The sequence below is a fragment of the Ascaphus truei genome, unplaced genomic scaffold (assembly GCF_040206685.1).
Source record: "Ascaphus truei isolate aAscTru1 unplaced genomic scaffold, aAscTru1.hap1 HAP1_SCAFFOLD_709, whole genome shotgun sequence".
NCBI classification, from domain to species: domain Eukaryota; kingdom Metazoa; phylum Chordata; class Amphibia; order Anura; family Ascaphidae; genus Ascaphus; species Ascaphus truei.
Window position 1 is genome coordinate 108125 of NW_027457043.1, and position 18431 is coordinate 126555.

The 18431-nt window shown below is 52.6% G+C and overlaps 1 protein-coding gene across 1 annotated transcript in view; it reads left to right on the forward strand.

Moving 5' to 3' along the window:
- Window positions 1-18431, forward strand: part of AQR (aquarius intron-binding spliceosomal factor) — a 51128-nt gene that overhangs the window by 10382 nt on the left and 22315 nt on the right. The window contains 10 exon segments of the mRNA XM_075584686.1: window positions 908-1008; window positions 2091-2167; window positions 2434-2498; window positions 5155-5271; window positions 5351-5464; window positions 6656-6759; window positions 7118-7220; window positions 8342-8462; window positions 9312-9453; window positions 9776-9780. Of these exon segments, the coding sequence (XP_075440801.1) occupies window positions 908-1008; window positions 2091-2167; window positions 2434-2498; window positions 5155-5271; window positions 5351-5464; window positions 6656-6759; window positions 7118-7220; window positions 8342-8462; window positions 9312-9453; window positions 9776-9780 (949 nt within the window).

Below are 18431 nucleotides of genomic sequence, written 5' to 3' on the forward strand. Positions count from 1 at the left end.
CAGGGGTCCCCGCGTCTCTGCGCCCGTGTCCCAGGGGTCCCCGCGTCTCTGCGCCCGCGTCCCAGGGGTCCCCGCATCTCTGCGCCCGCGTCCCAGGGGTCCCCGCATCTCTGTGCCCGCGTCCCAGGGGTCCCCGCATCTCTGTGCCCGTGTCCCAGGGGTCCCCACATCTCTGTGCCCGTGTCCCAGGGGTCCCCGTGTCCCAGGGGTCCCCGCGTCTCTGCGCCCGTGTCCCAGGGGTCCCCGCATCTCTGCGCCCGCGTCCCAGGGGTCCCCGCATCTCTGTGCCCGTGTCCCAGGGGTCCCCGCATCTCTGTGCCCGCGTCCCAGGGGTCCCCACATCTCTGTGCCCGTGTCCCAGGGGTCCCCGCATCTCTGTGCCCGTGTCCCAGGGGTCTCTGCGCCCGTGTCCCAGGGGTCCCCGCGTCTCTGCGCCCGTGTCCCAGGGGTCCCCGCGTCTCTGCGCCCGTGTCCCAGGGGTCCCCGCGTCTCTGCGCCCGTGTCCCAGGGGTCCCCGCATCTCTGCGCCCGTGTCCCAGGGGTCCCCGCATCTCTGCGCCCGTGTCCCAGGGGTCCCCACATCTCTGCGCCCGTGTCCCAGGGGTCCCCGCATCTCTGTGCCCGTGTCCCAGGGGTCCCCACATCTCTGCGCCCGTGTCCCAGGGGTCCCCGCATCTCACCGTCCGTGTCCCAGGGGTCCCCGCATCTCTGCGCCCGCGTCCCAGGGGTCCCCGTGTCCCAGGGGTCCCCGTGTCCCAGGGCTCCCCGTGTCCCAGGGCTCCCCGTGTCCCAGGGCTCCCCGTGTCCCAGGGGTCCCCGTGTCCCCGTGTCCCCGCGCAGTAGGACGCATTGGTCAGTGGATGAGTGCAGGTCCCAGCTCTTGCATTGAGTACTCGGTATCTTGCAGCCTCGTCTGGAGCAGGAACTGAAGAAGACTCAAAAGCTGAAGAAGTTCTGGAATCTCATAAAGAAGAATGACGAGAAGATGGACGGAAAGGCGCGGTCACTGTACGCCCCACAAACCCTTATACGCCCCACAAACCCTTATACGCCCCTCAAACCCTTATACGCCCCTCAAACCCTTATACGCCCCTCAAACCCTTATACGCCCCTCAAACCCTTATACGCTCCACATGCACACTTCTACGCCCCACAAACCCTTATGCGCCGTGTACTGCTAGGTCCCACAAACCCTTATACGTGGCGCACCACAACGCCCCACCGTTATCTCCTGCCCATTGAACACCCTGTCCCATTAAAAAGCTCAATAAATTAGATCACTGGTAAATTCTCCCTTTCAGCTGTAGAGTTTTTGAAGCGGTCTCTTGTGTATGGCAGTGCTTTCAAGAAGAGGTCTGCAATGTTCCTATAACTCAGCCCGCGTCACTCCCGTTTCCCTATAACTCGGCCCACGTCACTGCTGTGTCCCTATAACTCGGCCCGCGTCACTTCCGTGTCCCTATAACTCGGCCCGCGTCACTGCCATGTCCCTATAACTCAGCCCGCGTCACTGCTGTGTCCCTATAACTGGGCCCGCGTCACTGCCATGTCCCTATAACTCAGCCCGCGTCACTGCTGTGTCTCTATAACTGGGCCCGCGTCACTGCTGTGTCCCTATAACTCGGCCCGCGTCACTGCTGTGTCCCTATAACTCGGCCCGCGTCACTGCTGTGTCCATATAACTCGGCCTGCGCCACTGCCATGTCCCTATAACTAGCCCGCGTCACTGCCATGTCCCTATAACTCGGCCTGTGTCACTCCCGTTTCCCTATAACTCGGCTCGCGTCACTGCTGTGTCCCTGTAACTGGGCCCGCGTCACTGCCGTGTCCCTATAACTCGGCCCGCGTCACTGCCGTGTCCCTGTAACTGGGCCCGCGTCACTGCCGTGTCCCTGTAACTGGGCCCGCGTCACTGCCGTGTCCCTATAACTCGGCCCGCGTCACTGCCGTGTCCCTATAACTCGGCCCGCGTCACTGCCGTGTTGCAATCACAGCAGCATTGTCTACCTGTTTTAAGCACAATTCTTTTAGCAGCCCCTAAGCTGTGTGTGTGTGTTTGTGTATAGAAATGTGTGTTTACTTAATTACAGGGCCACCCAGGAGAGGACGTTTTTGTGGCAGCTCATCCAGAAGTTCCTCTCGGTGATGAGATCCATCCCAGCATCAGGTAACGCCCACCTGCGACCCGGGGGGGGGGGGGGGGCACATTATTCCCTCTCTGCGGGTCCAATGCAAGTCTGGGACAAATCATTTCTGTTCATGTCAATGGGAGTAAGACACGGCGGGGATAATTGGCGAGATTCTCAGAGACAGAAATAGTCTGCGTGTTAGCGCTGCTCCAGCCCCAGACCTGTGATAGGAAACCGGAGACGGGAACGTCCCCATATGACACTGAAATATAAATCCAAGGTGACCTCCGTTTCTTCTTTTTAGGTCCGGTTACCATGGACAAAGTGCATTACTGCGAGCGTTTCATAGAACTCATGATTGACCTGGAGGTACAGCTCGTTACACCGAGTATCCTGCAGCTCGTTACACCGAGTATCCTGCAGCTCGTTACACCGAGTATCCTGCAGCTCGTTACACCGAGTATCCTGCAGCTCGTTACACCGAGTATCCTGCAGCTCGTTACACCGAGTATCCTGCAGCTCGTTACACCGAGTATCCTGCAGCTCGTTACACCGAGTATCCTGCAGCTCGTAACACCGAGTATCCTGCAGCTCGTTACACCGAGTATCCTGCAGCTCGTTACACCGAGTATCCTGCAGCTCGTTACACCGAGTATCCTGCAGCTACAGGAGTATCCTGTTTTAAGACCAAATAATAACAGATGTTTGTATACATATTATTTATTTATTTATTTATTTATAAAATATTTTACTAGGAAGTAATACATTGAGAGTTACCTCTCGTTTTCAAGTATGTCCTGGGCACAGAGTTAAGACAAATAATACATGGTTACAAATACAGTTACATATATCCAACAATGTTAAATAATGTATACATTAGACATAAAATAATAATGTGTGTTTATATATACTTCAACATCAGAATGGTTACAATGTTTAATATTCAAGATTTTCATAGGTTTCCAGCTGCACAGATCAGTATTACAGGCATACCCCGGTTTAAGGACACTCACTTTAAGTGCACTCGCGAGTAAGGACATATCGCCCAATAGGCAAACGGCAGCTCACGCATGCGCCTGTCAGCACGTCCTGAACAGCAATACCGGCTCCCTACCTGTACCGAAGCTGTGCGCAAGTGGGGAGACTATATATTTATTTATAAAATATTTTACCAGGAGGTAATACATTGAGAGTTACCTCTCATTTTCAAGTATGTCCTGGGCACAGAGTAAAACAAATTATACATGGTTACAAATACAGTTACATAAATGAACAGGGCATACATTATATACAAGACATTGCATGCACAGTTAAAGAAAATATATGTTATAGAGCCTGTTACAAATGCGTTATTTACATCAGTTATGCACGTATAGGACGATTGCCGTACAGTTCATGCATCGATAAGTGGGAAAAATGCAGTGCTTCACTTTAAGTACATTTTCGCTTTACATACATGCTCCGGTCCCATTGCGTACGTTAATGCGGGGTATGCCTGTACTTAGATATCATGTTCTGAAAATACTGCACATTTTTTACATGTGTAATCTCTCTTCCCCGCGTCTCCCTTATTTATCTCGCTCTCGCTTCCTCTCTCTGGCCTTGCTTCCCCGCGTCTCCCTTATTTATCTCGCTCTCGCTTCCTCTCTCAGGCCTTGCTTCCCCGCGTCTCCCTTATTTATCTCGCTCTCGCTTCCTCTCTCAGGCCTTGCTTCCCCGCGTCTCCCTTATTTATCTCGCTCTCGCTTCCTCTCTCAGGCCTTGCTTCCCCGCGTTTCCCTTATTTATCTCGCTCTCGCTTCCTCTCTCAGGCCTTGCTGCCCACGCGTCTCCCTTATTTATCTCGCTCTCGCTTCCTCTCTCAGGCCTTGCTGCCCACGCGTCTCCCTTATTTATCTCGCTCTCGCTTCCTCTCTCAGGCCCTGCTTCCCCGCGTCTCCCTGATTTATCTTGCTCTCGCTTCCTCTCTCAGGCCTTGCTTCCCCGCGTTTCCCTTATTTATCTCTATCGCTTCCTCTCTCAGGCCTTGCTTCCCCGCGTCTCCCTTATTTATCTCGCTATCGCTTCCTCTCTCAGGCCCTGCTTCCCCGCGTCTCCCTGATTTATCTTGCTCTCGCTTCCTCTCTCAGGCCTTGCTTCCCCGCGTTTCCCTTATTTATCTCTATCGCTTCCTCTCTCAGGCCTTGCTTCCCCGCGTCTCCCTTATTTATCTCGCTCTCGCTTCCTCTCTCAGGCCCTGCTTCCCCGCGTCTCCCTGATTTATCTTGCTCTCGCTTCCTCTCTCAGGCCTTGCTTCCCCGCGTTTCCCTTATTTATCTCTATCGCTTCCTCTCTCAGGCCTTGCTTCCCCGCGTCTCCCTTATTTATCTCGCTATCGCTTCCTCTCTCAGGCCCTGCTTCCCCGCGTCTCCCTGATTTATCTTGCTCTCGCTTCCTCTCTCAGGCCTTGCTTCCCCGCGTTTCCCTTATTTATCTCTATCGCTTCCTCTCTCAGGCCTTGCTTCCCCGCGTCTCCCTTATTTATCTCACACTCGCTTCCTCTCTCAGGCCTTGCTTCCCCGTGTCTCCCTGATTTATCTCGCTCTCGCTTCCTCTCTCAGGCCTTGCTTCCCCGCGTCTCCCTGATTTATCTCGCTCTCGCTTCCTCTCTCAGGCCTTGCTTCCCCGCGTCTGCCTTATTTATCTCGCTCTCGCTTCCTCTCTCAGGCCTTGCTTCCCCGCGTCTGCCTTATTTATCTCGCTCTCGCTTCCTCTCTCAGGCCTTGCTGCCCACGCGTCTCCCTTATTTATCTCGCTCTCGCTTCCTCTCTCAGGCCTTGCTTCCACGCGTCTCCCTTATTTATCTCGCTCTCGCTTCCTCTCTCAGGCCTTGCTTCCCCGCGTCTCCCTTATTTATCTCGCTCTCGCTTCCTCTCTCAGGCCTTGCTTCCCCGCGTCTCCCTTATTTATCTCGCTCTCGCTTCCTCTCTCAGGCCTTGCTTCCCCGCGTCTCCCTTACTTATCTCGCTCTCGCTTCCTCTCTCAGGCCCTGCTGCCCACGCGGCGCTGGTTTAGCACGGTGTTAGATGACTCTCACCTGGTTGTTCATTGCTACCTGTCCAGCCTTTCCCAGCAGGAGCAGGAGGGACATCTCTTCTCCCAGGTGAGGGGCGAGAGGTTGGGGGCAGGGGGAGAAGATTGATCTAATTCGGGGGCCCTTATTAACCCGAGTCTCCCTCCAGCTCCTGGACATGTTGAAATTCTACTCTGGGTTTGAAATCAACGACCAGACGGGAAACGCGCTGACGGAGAACGAGATGACGGCCATTCACTACGATCGCATCACCTCCCTGCAGGTGCGGCCATGAGACGCTCTTACTTGGTGCTTTATTAGGGCTGCTCCGCTATCGCCCTGTAATGGGAGGGACAGGATGAAGGGACAGGGGTCTCTTCTCTTTGTCGCTGTATAGTGCGAGGGACGGATTGTCAGCCTGTTGTGTGAGGAGCAGACTGCGCTCTGAGGTCCCTCCTGGGTTTAGTTATTAAACTAGCTCATTATCTTTTCCAATTAAAGCAGCAGCGTTACTGCCTCTGGCTCGCACGGATAAAGATAATTTAGCAGAAACGTTGCTCTACGTATTGGGTCAACCTATTATAAAGCAGCCATGAGTAAAAAGCAGCCTTCTCATTCTGAGGAAGATTAACGTGTCCCTCCAGATATACAGGTGTATATGTGAGAACCTCCTGTTACGCGGACTCACTTTGCTGTGTGCTTCTCCCCTCCGAAAGCGGCTGTCACTCACTTCCATCACTCACTTTGCTGTGTGCTTCTCCCCTCCGAAAGCGGCTGTCACTCACTTCCCTGACTCACTTTGCTGTGTGCTTCTCCCCTCCGAGAGCGGCTGTCACTCACTTCCCTGACTCACTTTGCTGTGTGCTTCTCCTCACAGAGCTGCTGTCACTCACTTCCCTGATTCACTTTGCTGTGTGCTTCTCCCGTGAGAGAGCGGCTGTCACTCACTTCCATGACTCACTTTGCTGTGTGCTTCTCCTCACAGAGCTGCTGTCACTCACTTCCCTGACTCGCTTTGCGGTGTGCTCCCCTGAGAGAGCGACTGTCACTCACTTCCATCACTCACTTTGCTGTGTGCTTCTCCCCTCCGAGAGCGGCTGTCACTCACTTCCCTGACTCACTTTGCTGTGTGCTTCTCCCCTCAGAGGGCAGCTGTCACTCACTTCCCTGACTCACTTTGCTGTGTGCTTCTCCCCCACAGAGCGGCTGTCACTCACATCCCTGACTCACTTTGCTGTGTGCTTCTCCCCTGTGAGAGAGGCTGTCACTCACTTCCCTGACTCACTTTGCTGTGTGCTTCTCCCCGCAGAGGGCGGCTGTCACTCACTTCCCTGACTCACTTTGCTGTTTGCTTCTCCCCTCAGAGGGCGGCTGTCACTCACTTCCCTGACTCACTTTGCTGTGTGCTTCTCCCCTCAGAGGGCGGCCTTTGCTCACTTCCCTGACTCACTTTGCTGTTTGCTTCTCCCCGCAGAGGGCGGCCTTCGCTCACTTCCCTGAGCTGTATAACTTCGCTCTCTCCAACGTGGCAGCTGTGGACACACGAGAATTGCTTGTGAAATTCTTCGGACCACTGAGGTGAGCAAATAAACCAGTGCCCACTTTAACCCATTGCTCCCTGAGTGTGCTCAGCATCATTCTTTCCTGTAGGGCGATCTTACGCTGGTATCTCTCACTTAGATCGCAAGATGTCACGGTCTTCTGCCTGCTCATATTGTTATTACCTGTGGGTATTTACTTCTAACATTACGGAGCATACAGTGCTGTGCACACGTTGCAGGAATATGTCCCAGATCAGTGCAGCGGCTTCCACACCAGACCTCACTGCCTGTGATGTGCATGTGTAAAATGCTCTGTAATATAAAGGTGCGATCTAAACACCTTTGTTGTATGCAGACAAGCTATGGCTTTACCGATATTATTTCTTGGGTTGCAGTCCCAACACACTCCACAGGGTGGCCTCCTACCTCTGCCTGCTGCCAGCTCTGGCTGAAGGAGAGGAAACGATCTATGGCAAAGCGTTTCTCTTGGAGCTGTTGGTAAGTTTCTTGTGGGCTTTGCCGGTTGTCCGTATTTGTCCCTGTACCGTATCTTCACACCTCTCGCTGCTCCTTGTAACCTGTGACTGCATCGTTCTGTTCTCTTACTATGTCTGCTTTATAGTTTAGATCAGGGGTGTGCAAACTTCCCCCGCTGCGCCCCACTGCCTGCTCTCCCCCCCCTTCTCGCGCCCCCCTCCTTATCTTGTCTTCTGCGTCATGACACTGCGGGGTCACGTTGACGCTGAATTGCTAGGGCGACGCGTCGCTTAAGGTAAGTTGCAGAGGCCTTACGCGATCCCCGGCATTTAATTTAAATGCCTTGGGGAAGAGCGTGGGGCCTCTGCAACTGCCCGCGCCCCCCATGAAAATCTTGCCCACCCTAGTTTGCGCACCCCTTGTTTAGATTATGATCGATTTAGTTCAGAGAGATTTACAGTGTTGTACATTGTAGAATGGATCATTTATTTATTGGGCCACCTAGCTCTACGATTTAGGTTGTGTCTTGTGCTGTAAGAGGAGGCCTTGTTAATGCTATGAAGGGACGGTGAGCAGGAAATCCCCCCCGGTTAGACACAACCAATCATGGCGTCTCTGTCTGGCCTATCCTGCCTCCTGCTATATTACTCAACATTATCACAGTTACCGTTGTAAATAATGCAAAGCTCGGTGTCGTAGTGTAACGTTGTCATTCTTACTTGGTCTCTCATCCGGGAAACCTCATGTTATAAGCATCTTGTACATACACAGTATGCAGAATACGCACAGTCTCTGTTTCCCAGCTGTGCTGGGGAAGTCGCCTCTTATCGCTTGCCGTTATTTGCTGAGGATTATAATTAGGATCCCCGCTCTCTGCAATGCGTGATCCACCTGTGATACCTAATAGTGGGATTCTGGAGCTGTACTGAATGGGGCATTTGGATTGGTTAATCTATATATAAATAGAAAACAGACGAGTTCCTTCTCAGAGGATATTATCTCATTTTGAGTACGAGAGGCAAAAGTTGAGGTACCCATAGTCACACACACCTGGTACTTCACATCCCACTTCAGGGGCCAGCGGCCCTAGTTGCATGGCGCTGGCAGAGAGGTAACTTTATCTTCTGGCCTCCCCCTGGCAGGTGTCTCGGCACGAGCGCCGTATATCTCAGATCCAGCAGCTGAACCAGATGCCCTTGTACCCCACAGAGAAGATTATATGGGATGAAAACATCGTGCCCACGGAGTACTATTCCGGGGAAGGTGAGAGCGTCTGTAAGCGGATATCCCGGCCCGGCCGTGTGAAGCCCCTCGGCCTGTTATAACATGCACTTCTCCGCTTAAATCCGCCTCTACCAGGGCGGCCTGGAGCACACTGCGTGTTACAGATATAGCCCTTTGCAATGTTTCCCAGGCCGTTCTGGCATCTGAAAGGTTAATGTTTCATTGTATTGTAATGTCAATGCTGGAAGCCTAGCCCTGGACACACCCCGCAGTCTGTACTCTTCACCTCTAGTGCAAACGTAACTGGAGGAGTTCGAGACACTGGGATCATTCACAATGGTGGCCATCTTTATTGCTCCTCTCCAAAAACCGATTCTGCTGCTCCCGACTGTTAGCTGCCGGGCTTTGCGATTGTGATTATTGTGAAGAGGTGGAAGTGAGATCTAGTTTATATTTTGCAGAGTAGATGGTGCCCCGCTCCTTGGTTCTGCTGGCAAACATTGTATTACAGCCGCAGACCTCTCTAATTAACGGCGTATGGAAACCGGGGAAACAGCGCAGCAATTGGGAATTCCCTGGAGGGGGCGCAGACACTGAGGACTATTTTGGGGACCAGTGATTATCTGGAGCTGAAAAAAACCATGGTTCCCATACTGTAAAAAAACAATATTAAAACTTGCAGCCGGGATTGCTGCTTTCAGGTGTGATTTCCAAATATTTCTGTGCCAGAGGTCCAGGCTCTGAATTCATTAGGGTGTCAGACCGTCGCTACACTAACTCTCTCTGTATTAGGGTGTCAGACCGTCCCTACACTCTCTATATCAGAGATCCCTGCACAGATTGTGATACGGTGCATAATCGCCCTGACACAATGTGTCTCTTTATCAGGGTGTCTGGCGCTTCCCAAGCTGAACCTGCAGTTCCTCACCCTCCACGATTACCTCTTACGCAACTTCAACCTGTTCCGCCTGGAGTCCACGTACGAGATCCGGCAGGACATCGAGGATGTGGTGAGCCGCATGAAGCCCTGGTAAGCAGTAGCTCAGATCTGGCCCATGACTGCACGATACTGCGGTGTCCTCTCTCTCTCTCTCTCTGTTTAGACCTGCAGCACTTTGCAAGTTGTAGATACATTGCTCCGCCGTAGGGTGCTGGCCCTTTTAGTCCCGAAGGCGTAAATGTACTATTCCCGTGCCACGGCGTGCTTCTGTCCTCGGGGATTGATGGCAGATAGACAGGGAACCAACTTACAGGGCAGCAGTCTGCCCGGGAACCACTCGGGCTGTTCCTTTTAACTGTAACAAACTGGGACTCCTTTCTCTGTGTTCAGCAGTTTGTTCTCGATGTGTAAGGCAAGGTGACCGTATCAGGAACTGTTACACAAGCTGGAAAGGGAAAGGATCGTGGTCGTGCTTCGAAGCTCAGCCTTTTCTCTGCTTTTAGCTCTGTACCAGAGTTATGCATATTACATAACCGGTTACATACAGCTGAGGACAAACATGCACAGATACAAAGAGGTGATGAGGGCCCTGATCCTGGGAGCTTACACTCTATAGGGAATGAGGGACAATGTTGTAACGAGAAGGTAACGTGGCTGCTTATTGTAGGATACGGTGTGGCCCAGGTTAGAGTATGGCCCAGTCTGACAGCTGAAGCTATTACGGTTAGAGTGGAGATTGGTCCCGCCACACAGCTGGTCCCAGTGGGGTTAGAGGGGGAGGGGAGTTGTATGTTAGTGGTATGGTGAGTAGGCTTCCTTAAAAAGGTGCGTTTTCAGGGAGCGTCTGATGGTGCGGGGTGGGGAATTCCAGATAGAGGGGGCAGCACGGGAGAAGTCTTGCAGGTGGCAGTGAGAGGGGGTAATAAGGTGGGAGGAGAGGTGGGTGTCGTGGGCAGAAAGTAGGGGGCGTGTAGCTATGTATTTGTGGATGAGGGCTGAGATATAAGGGGGCAGTGTCGTTTAGACCTTTTGTAAGTCATTAGGAAGGTTTTCCATTTAATTCTGGGGATATGGGAAGCCAGTGTAGGGATTTGCGCAGTGGAGCAGCACAGGGGGAACGGTGAGTGAGGTAGAGGAGTCCGGCAGCAGCAGTTTGGATGGATTGGAGCGGACAAGGGGAATGCCAACTAAGAGAGGGTGCAGTAGTCAAGGCGGATTAGGACTTCAGCTGCATCATGTATTGTATCATCCTCCATACTAAAATGGCCGCTCTGTAGTTCTAGTTATGGCTACATGGATTGTCCTTGTCCCATTGTTACATGGATTTCAAGTTCTAAAGTTGTCATTGTTATTTTTATGTAGCAAATAAGTAGTTCTAAGGTGTGTTGGAATGATAGACAATCGTGCAGCCACCTCTGATGCTTTGATCTGCACAATCCACCTACCTGCAAAATTGTTCTAAAATGTTCTCCACAGTTGAGGATAACTAGTCCCATTCGAATTGTAGGGTGTCTTCACTCCACATTACTGCATTCAAATAGGGACAGGTCTCCATCACCCCGCAGAATCTGTGGGGAAGCGATGGCGAAAAGGTTGTGCAACCAATGAAAATGTATAGCGCTTTATTCAAAATGCAGAAGTAAAAATCTTTGTGTGTGAAAATGTGGCTGATATGGTGACGTCAATTGAAGATAATAAAAGCTTAAGGAAGACACAGCAGCGATTTATGGCTGGGAAGAAGCAAATCATTGCACTCAAGCAAGGCGATGGATCAACAATAAGGCAGTGCTGTCATAAAGAGATTAAAGGGCTTCTACATGAAATTGTACGAGAACACTGATAACACACAATCCAGCAGACGAAGGGGAAGAAGAAACCACCAATGAGGTCCCATGCGTCCTTCCACAAAAAGTAGGGAAAGCAATAAAATCCCGGAAGAATGGGAAGGCTCACGGGAAAGATGGCATTACAACTGAAATCATGAAAGAAGCTGGGGAAGAATTAGAGAAAATCTTTGCAAATCTCTTTACATGCTGCTTGAAGAACAATGGAGTAATGCCATAGTTGCCACACATACAAGAAAAGGGGCAGACCATTAACTACAGACCAATCCGTCTGCTTCCAATCGTACAAGATTTTTGCGAAGACGCAATAATTGGTTGTAACAGACTATGGCGTTTGCCCAGGCTGGGGAATAAGTGGGGATTCACTGGATACGGGTGGACAGAATATAAAATACTCAGGAACCAGACAGACATTTTAGGAGCCAGATTTTGGTTGCGCGCTAAGCGTTTTTGCTTGTCCAAAAGAGACCTCCGGCAACAAATCTGAAAACTCGCTGAAGCAAGTAAGAAAGTGGCCTCCATATAAATCTCAGCACAACCAAAGCGATGTTCATCAAATGTGTCAAGTCTGCAGAGATGGGAACAGATGGAATAGAACTAGAAGTCAGAGAATGTCTGCTTTGGCCGGCGAGTAACAATGGATGGGAACCTTTCGAATGCAATCAATAGAATAAAAATGGAATGGAGGCATTTGGAAGAAAGAAGGCCATCTTTAAAGGAACCGTTCAATGTGCATCAAGGGGAAAGTTTTCATCCAAGTGTGCTTTTCCCCTGCTCGCGTGTGGATGTGAAACTCGGACCCTAAATGCAAAGCTAATTCCAAAGCTTCAGACAAGTCAAAGCAATATGGAGATATGTATGCTGGGTATTAACCGAAGAGACAGAGTAAAGAAATGTAAAACAGTGGGGCGGGCATATCGCAAGAAGAAATGACCGTCGTTGAACAAAGATGTTCCGTGACTGGATTCCAAGGGCAATTAAGAGACCCAAGACGACCAAAAGTACGATATTAGGATTAAATCAGAAGATTTGCTGTAGCGACGTGGAGAAGAGGCTGTAACTGTGGTACCTGCATGATCATTGGGGAGGCTTCATCCAGCAGTGCAGCAACAAGGGCTGAATGATAATGGTGTGTATGTATATAAAATGTACATACACCCAGATAAAGAGATTTATATGTATATTTCAGAGAGGTGTGGGCGGCGCGCGCGTGTGTGTGGCGCGTGTGTGTGGCGCGTGTGTGTGGCGCGTGTGTGTGTGTGCCGCGCTGAACATACACAGAAAGTGAATCCCTGCGCTTCTCCCATTGGGGAAATAAATATACATAGTGAAATCTAAATACAGTATGTACGACAAAGGAGACTTTTGGTTACAACCTTTGATCCAAAAAAATATAATAATTTTAATATAATATGATCAAAGGATGTAACCAAAAGTCTCCTTTGTCTTACATATTTAGATTTCACTATGTATATTTATTTCCCCATTTATTGTTAGCCAAATGGGAGAAGTGCAGGGATACACTTTCTGTGTGTGTATATCTAGATCCATATCCATCCTTCACTCTGAGATATATGTATATATACATACTCACACCTCTGTACATACACACTCACACACTCACACCTCTGTACATACACACTCACACCTCTGTACATACACACTCACACCTCTGTACATACACACACACACACCTCTGTACATTCACACACACACACACACCTCTGTACATACACACACACTCACACCTCTGTACATACACACACACTCACACCTCTGTACATACACTCTCACACCTCTGTACATACACACACACATCTGTACATACACACACACTCACACCTCTGTACATACACAATCACACCTCTGTACATACACAATCACACCTCTGTACATACACACACACACCTCTGTACATACATACACACACACACACACACACACACTCACACATCTGTACATACACACACACACACACACCTCTGTACATATACACACACCTCTGTACATACACACACACACACACACACACACACCTCTGTACATACACACACACACACACACGCTCACACCTCTGTACATACATACATACACACACACTCACACCTCTGTACATACATACATACACACACACACACACACACCTCTGCACATACATACACACTCACACCTCTGTACATACACACACATTCACACCTCTGTACATTCATACAAACACACACACACTCACACCTCTGTACATACAAACACACTCACACACCTGTACATACATACAAAATGAATAGATGATACCGTTCTGTAGCTAACGAAATGCTTTTATTTGTGCGAGCTTTCGAGATACACTGATCCCTTCTTCCGACGGTGTTACAGTGGATAACCACCACACAGTGATGCACTGTTTTTAAGTTAAACCTTTCTTGCTTTATCCATTGTAACATCGCTGGAAGAAGAGATCAGTGTATCTCGAAAGCTCGCACAAATAAAACCACAAAACGGTATCATCTATTCGTTTTTGATTATTAAGCTCGGCCAACATGGTACTGATATAATATATATAATATATCTCGATATATATCTGTCTCTCTATCTCTCTAATTGTTTTTTTCTGCACCTTGTTTGTGGGTGGGCTGCATGCGGTGACAGTGTCTGCACACGAAGCGTTGATGTGCTGAATACCTAGTAGAGTAGTAGAGTTCCATACCGGATACCCTGGCATGGCCTCTAGTATTCGCCACCCTCTCCTGCACCCAGCAGGCCTGATTGTGTGTTCTGTTTTGTGCCAGGACGCAGCTTATCCCGCTGGCACAGATCCCCTCGCTTTCCCAAGCTAAGGAAGAGTAAAGATGTGGAACCTGACCCTCCCGCACCTCTCGTGTTACGTGGCTATTTGCTTGTTTTTGAACTGTAACCGCTCATTGCTCTGCCAATCATTGCAAGGGAGGTAACTCCTTCACAGCCTCTCTGCATGGAGAGACTTCAGGACTGTGTTACTCGGTGCTAACACCTGACCGCTGTACTTAACGTTTCTCGTTGGTGTTTTATCTCTGGAAATAATGGGCAAATGCTCTCACATCAATTACAAGAAATTGGAAAAGTTATTTTGCTTATTTCTCACCACCTGAACTTTTGTACAGATCATCAGTACTGTGTGGCCATGATTCCACCCCAGAGGTGGCTGTGGGAAGATCGCTATAGTATATCTATATGGCACTGTGCAACAGCAATGTCGTATAAATACGTTGGTTACCACTCAAAGGATCTTAAATTAATTTTTCTTTGTGTGTGTGTGTGTGTGTGTGTATAAATATATAAATAGACGATACCGTTCTGTGGCTAACTAAATGCTTTTATTTGTGCGAGCTTTCGAGATACACTGATCTCTTCTTCCGGCGGTGTTACAATGGATGAAGCAAGCAAAGGGTATACTTAAAAACAGTGTCTCTTGGAATGTTATCTGTGCTCGTCCCTCCCCCGTGTGTGGATGTGATATATGGCTAGAGGTGTTAAATGGTTCCTGAAAGTTAGTGATGTAAGAGTGTGTGTGTGTGTGTGTGTGTGTGTGTGTGTGTGTGTGTGTGTGTGTGTGTGTGTGTGTGTGTGTGAATATAAATGAATGGAGAGCCCACAGTATATACAGTGCTTTACAAAAGGTGTGTGTGGAGTGGGATTTAATATAAATGGTGTGGGTAGGTGTGGAAATGTGAGAGATTGTTGCATAACTAAACATGTGTAGATACTATGTGGTCCCTATTGGTGTATAGCAAAGTGTGTAGATACTATGTGGTCCCTATTGGTGTATAGCAGGCCTGCCCAACTCGTAAAGTGAGAAGGGCCGAACTGCTCCAAGGAAAAAAAAATTGGGGCCGCACGGGTTAAATCATCATCATCATCATCATCTCTCCTCCACCACCTCTCATCATCATCATCATCATCCTCATATCTCCCCAGAACCCCTCACTATCAATCTTTACGATACTCCCCATCTATCTCTCATACCACCATCTCTCCCCCTCACCCACACAATACCCCCCTCTACATCAAACACACAATACCCCCCTCCACATCCCCCCAGCCCATTCCATGTCAGCATCCCCCCCCACAAGTCAGCATCCCCCCCATGTCTCTCTTCCTTCAATATGACACTCTCTCCCCCTCCCCTTAATGACACTCTCTCCCCCTTCCCTCAATATGACTCTCCCCCTCCCCTCAATATGACACTCTTTCCCCTCCCCTCAATATGACACTCTTTCCCCCCTCCCCTCAATATGACACTCTCCCCCCCCCCCTGCAACTCACATCACACCCTCCCCCTGCAACTCACATCACTCTCACCCCCCCCACTGCACCTCACATCACTCTCTCCCCCCCCTGCACCTCACATCACTCTCCCCCCGCTGCACCTCACATCACTCTCTCCCCCCCCTGCACCTCACATCACTCTCTCCCTCCCTGCACCTCACATCACTCTCCCCCCCTGCACCTCACATCACGCTCCCCCCCCTGCACCTCACATCACTCTCCCCCCCCTGCACCTCACATCACTCTCCCCCCCCCTGCACCTCACATCACTCTCTCCCCCCCCCCCCTGCACCTCACATCACTCTCCTCCCCCCCCTGCACCTCACATCACTTCCCCCCCCTGCACCTCACATCACACCCTCCCCCCCTGCACCTCACATCACACCCTCCCCCTGCACCTCACATCACTCTCCCCCCCTGCACCTCACATCACTCTCCCCCCCTGCACCTCACATCACTCTCCCCCCCTGCACCTCACATCACTCTCCCCCCCACTGCACCTCACATCACTCTCTCCCCCCCTGCACCTCACATCACTTCCCCCCCCTGCACCTCACATCACTCTCTCCCCCCCTGCACCTCACATCACTTCCCCCCCTGCACCTCACATCACTTCCCCCCCTGCACCTCACATCACTTCCCCCCCCTGCCCCTCACATCACTTCCCCCCCCTGCCCCTCACATGTCAGCAGCCCCCCCCTCACATGTCAGCAGCCCCCCCCTCACATGTCAGCAGCCCCCCCTCACATGTCAGCAGCCCCCCCCTCACATGTCAGCAGCCCACCCCCCCCCTCACATGTCAGCAGCCCACCCCCCCCTCACATGTCAGCAGCCCACCCCCCCCCTCACATGTCAGCAGCCCCCCCTCACATGTCAGCAGCCCCCCCCTCACATGTCAGCAGCCCCCCCTCACATGTCAGCAGCCCCCCCTCACATGTCAGCAGCCCACCCCCCTCACATGTCAGCAGCCCCCCCTCACATGTCAGCAGCCCACCCCCCCCTCACATGTCAGCAGCCCCCCCTCACATGTCAGCAGCCCCCCCTCACATATCAGCAGCCCCCCCCCTCACATGTCACCAGCCCACCCCCCCTCACATGTCAGCAGCCCACCCCCCCTGACCCTCACATGTCAGCAGCCCACCCCCCCTCACATGTCAGCAGCCTACCCCCCCTCACATGTCAGCAGCCCACCCCCCACCAGCCCGTTTTTCACACCCACCCCCCACCAGCCCGTTTTTCACACCCACCCCCCACCAGCCCGTTTTTCACACCCACCCCCCACCAGCCCGTTTTTCACACCCACCCCCCACCAGCCCGTTTTACACACCCACCCCCCACCAGCCCCGTTTTTCACACCCACCCCCCACCAGCCCGTTTTTCACACCCACCCCCCACCAGCCCGTTTTACACACCCACCCCCCACCAGCCCGTTTTACACACCCACCCCCCACCAGCCCGTTTTACACACCCATCCCCCGCCAGCCCGTTTTACACACCCACCCCCCGCCAGCCCGTTTTACACACCCACCCCCCGCCAGCCCGTTTTACACACCCACCCCCCACCAGCCCGTTTTACACACCCATCCCCACACCAGCCCGTTTTACACACCCATCCCACACCAGCCCGTTTTACACCCCCACCCCCACCAGCCCGTTTTTCACACCCACCCCCACCAGCCCGTTTTACACCCCCCCACCAGCCCGTTACACACCACCCCCACCAGCCCGTTTTACACACCCACCCCCCACCAGCCGTTTACACACCACCCCCCACCAGCCCGTTTTACACACCCACCCCCCACCAGCCCGTTTTACACACCCACCCCCCACCAGCCCGTTTTACACACCCACCCCCCACCAGCCCGTTTTACACACCCACCCCCACCAGCCCGTTTTACACACCCATCCCCACACCAGCCCGTTTTACACACCCATCCCACACCAGCCCGTTTTACACCCCCACCCCCACCAGCCCGTTTTACACACCCACCCCCCACCAGCCCGTTTTACACACCCATCCCACACCAGCCCGTTTTACACACCCACCCCCCACCAGCCCGTTTTACACACCCACCCCCCACCAGCCCGTTTTACACACCCACCCCCCACCAGCCCGTTTTACACACCCATCCCACACCAGCCCGTTTTACACACCCCACCCCCCACCAGCCCGTTTTACACACCCACCCCCCACCAGCCCGTTTTACACACCCACCCCCCACCAGCCCGTTTTACACACCATCCCACACCAGCCCGTTTTACACACCCCACCCCCCACCAGCCCGTTTTACACACCCACCCCCCACCAGCCCGTTTTACACACCCACACCTCTCTTAGATGAGCTCGGCACATCCTCTCTCCCCGGTACTAAGCCCCCGCCCCCCGGCCTGCTCTGACCTCCCCGGTACTAAGCCCCGCCCCCGGCCTGCTCTGACCTCCCCGGTACTAAGCCCCGCCCCCGGCCTGCTCTGACCTCCCCGGTACTAAGCCCCGCCCCCGGCCTGCTCTGACCTCCCCGGTACTAAGCCCCGCCCCCGGCCTGCTCTGACCTCCCCGGTACTAAGCCCCCGCCCCCCGGCCTGCTCTGACCTCCCCGGTACTAAGCCCCGCCCCCGGCCTGCTCTGACCTCCCCGGTACTAAGCCCCGCCCCCGGCCTGCTCTGACCTCCCCGGTACTAAGCCCCGCCCCCGGCCTGCTCTGACCCTCCCCGGTACTAAGCCCCGCCCCCGGCCTGCTCTGACCTCCCCGGTACTAAGCCCCGCCCCCGGCCTGCTCTGACCTCCCCGGTACTAAGCCCCCGCCCCCCGGGCCCTGCTCTGACCTCCCCGGTACTAAGCCCGCCCCACGGCCCTGCTCTGACCTCCCCGGTACTAAGCCCCGCCCCCGGCCTGCTCTGACCTCCCCGGTACTAAGCCCCGCCCCA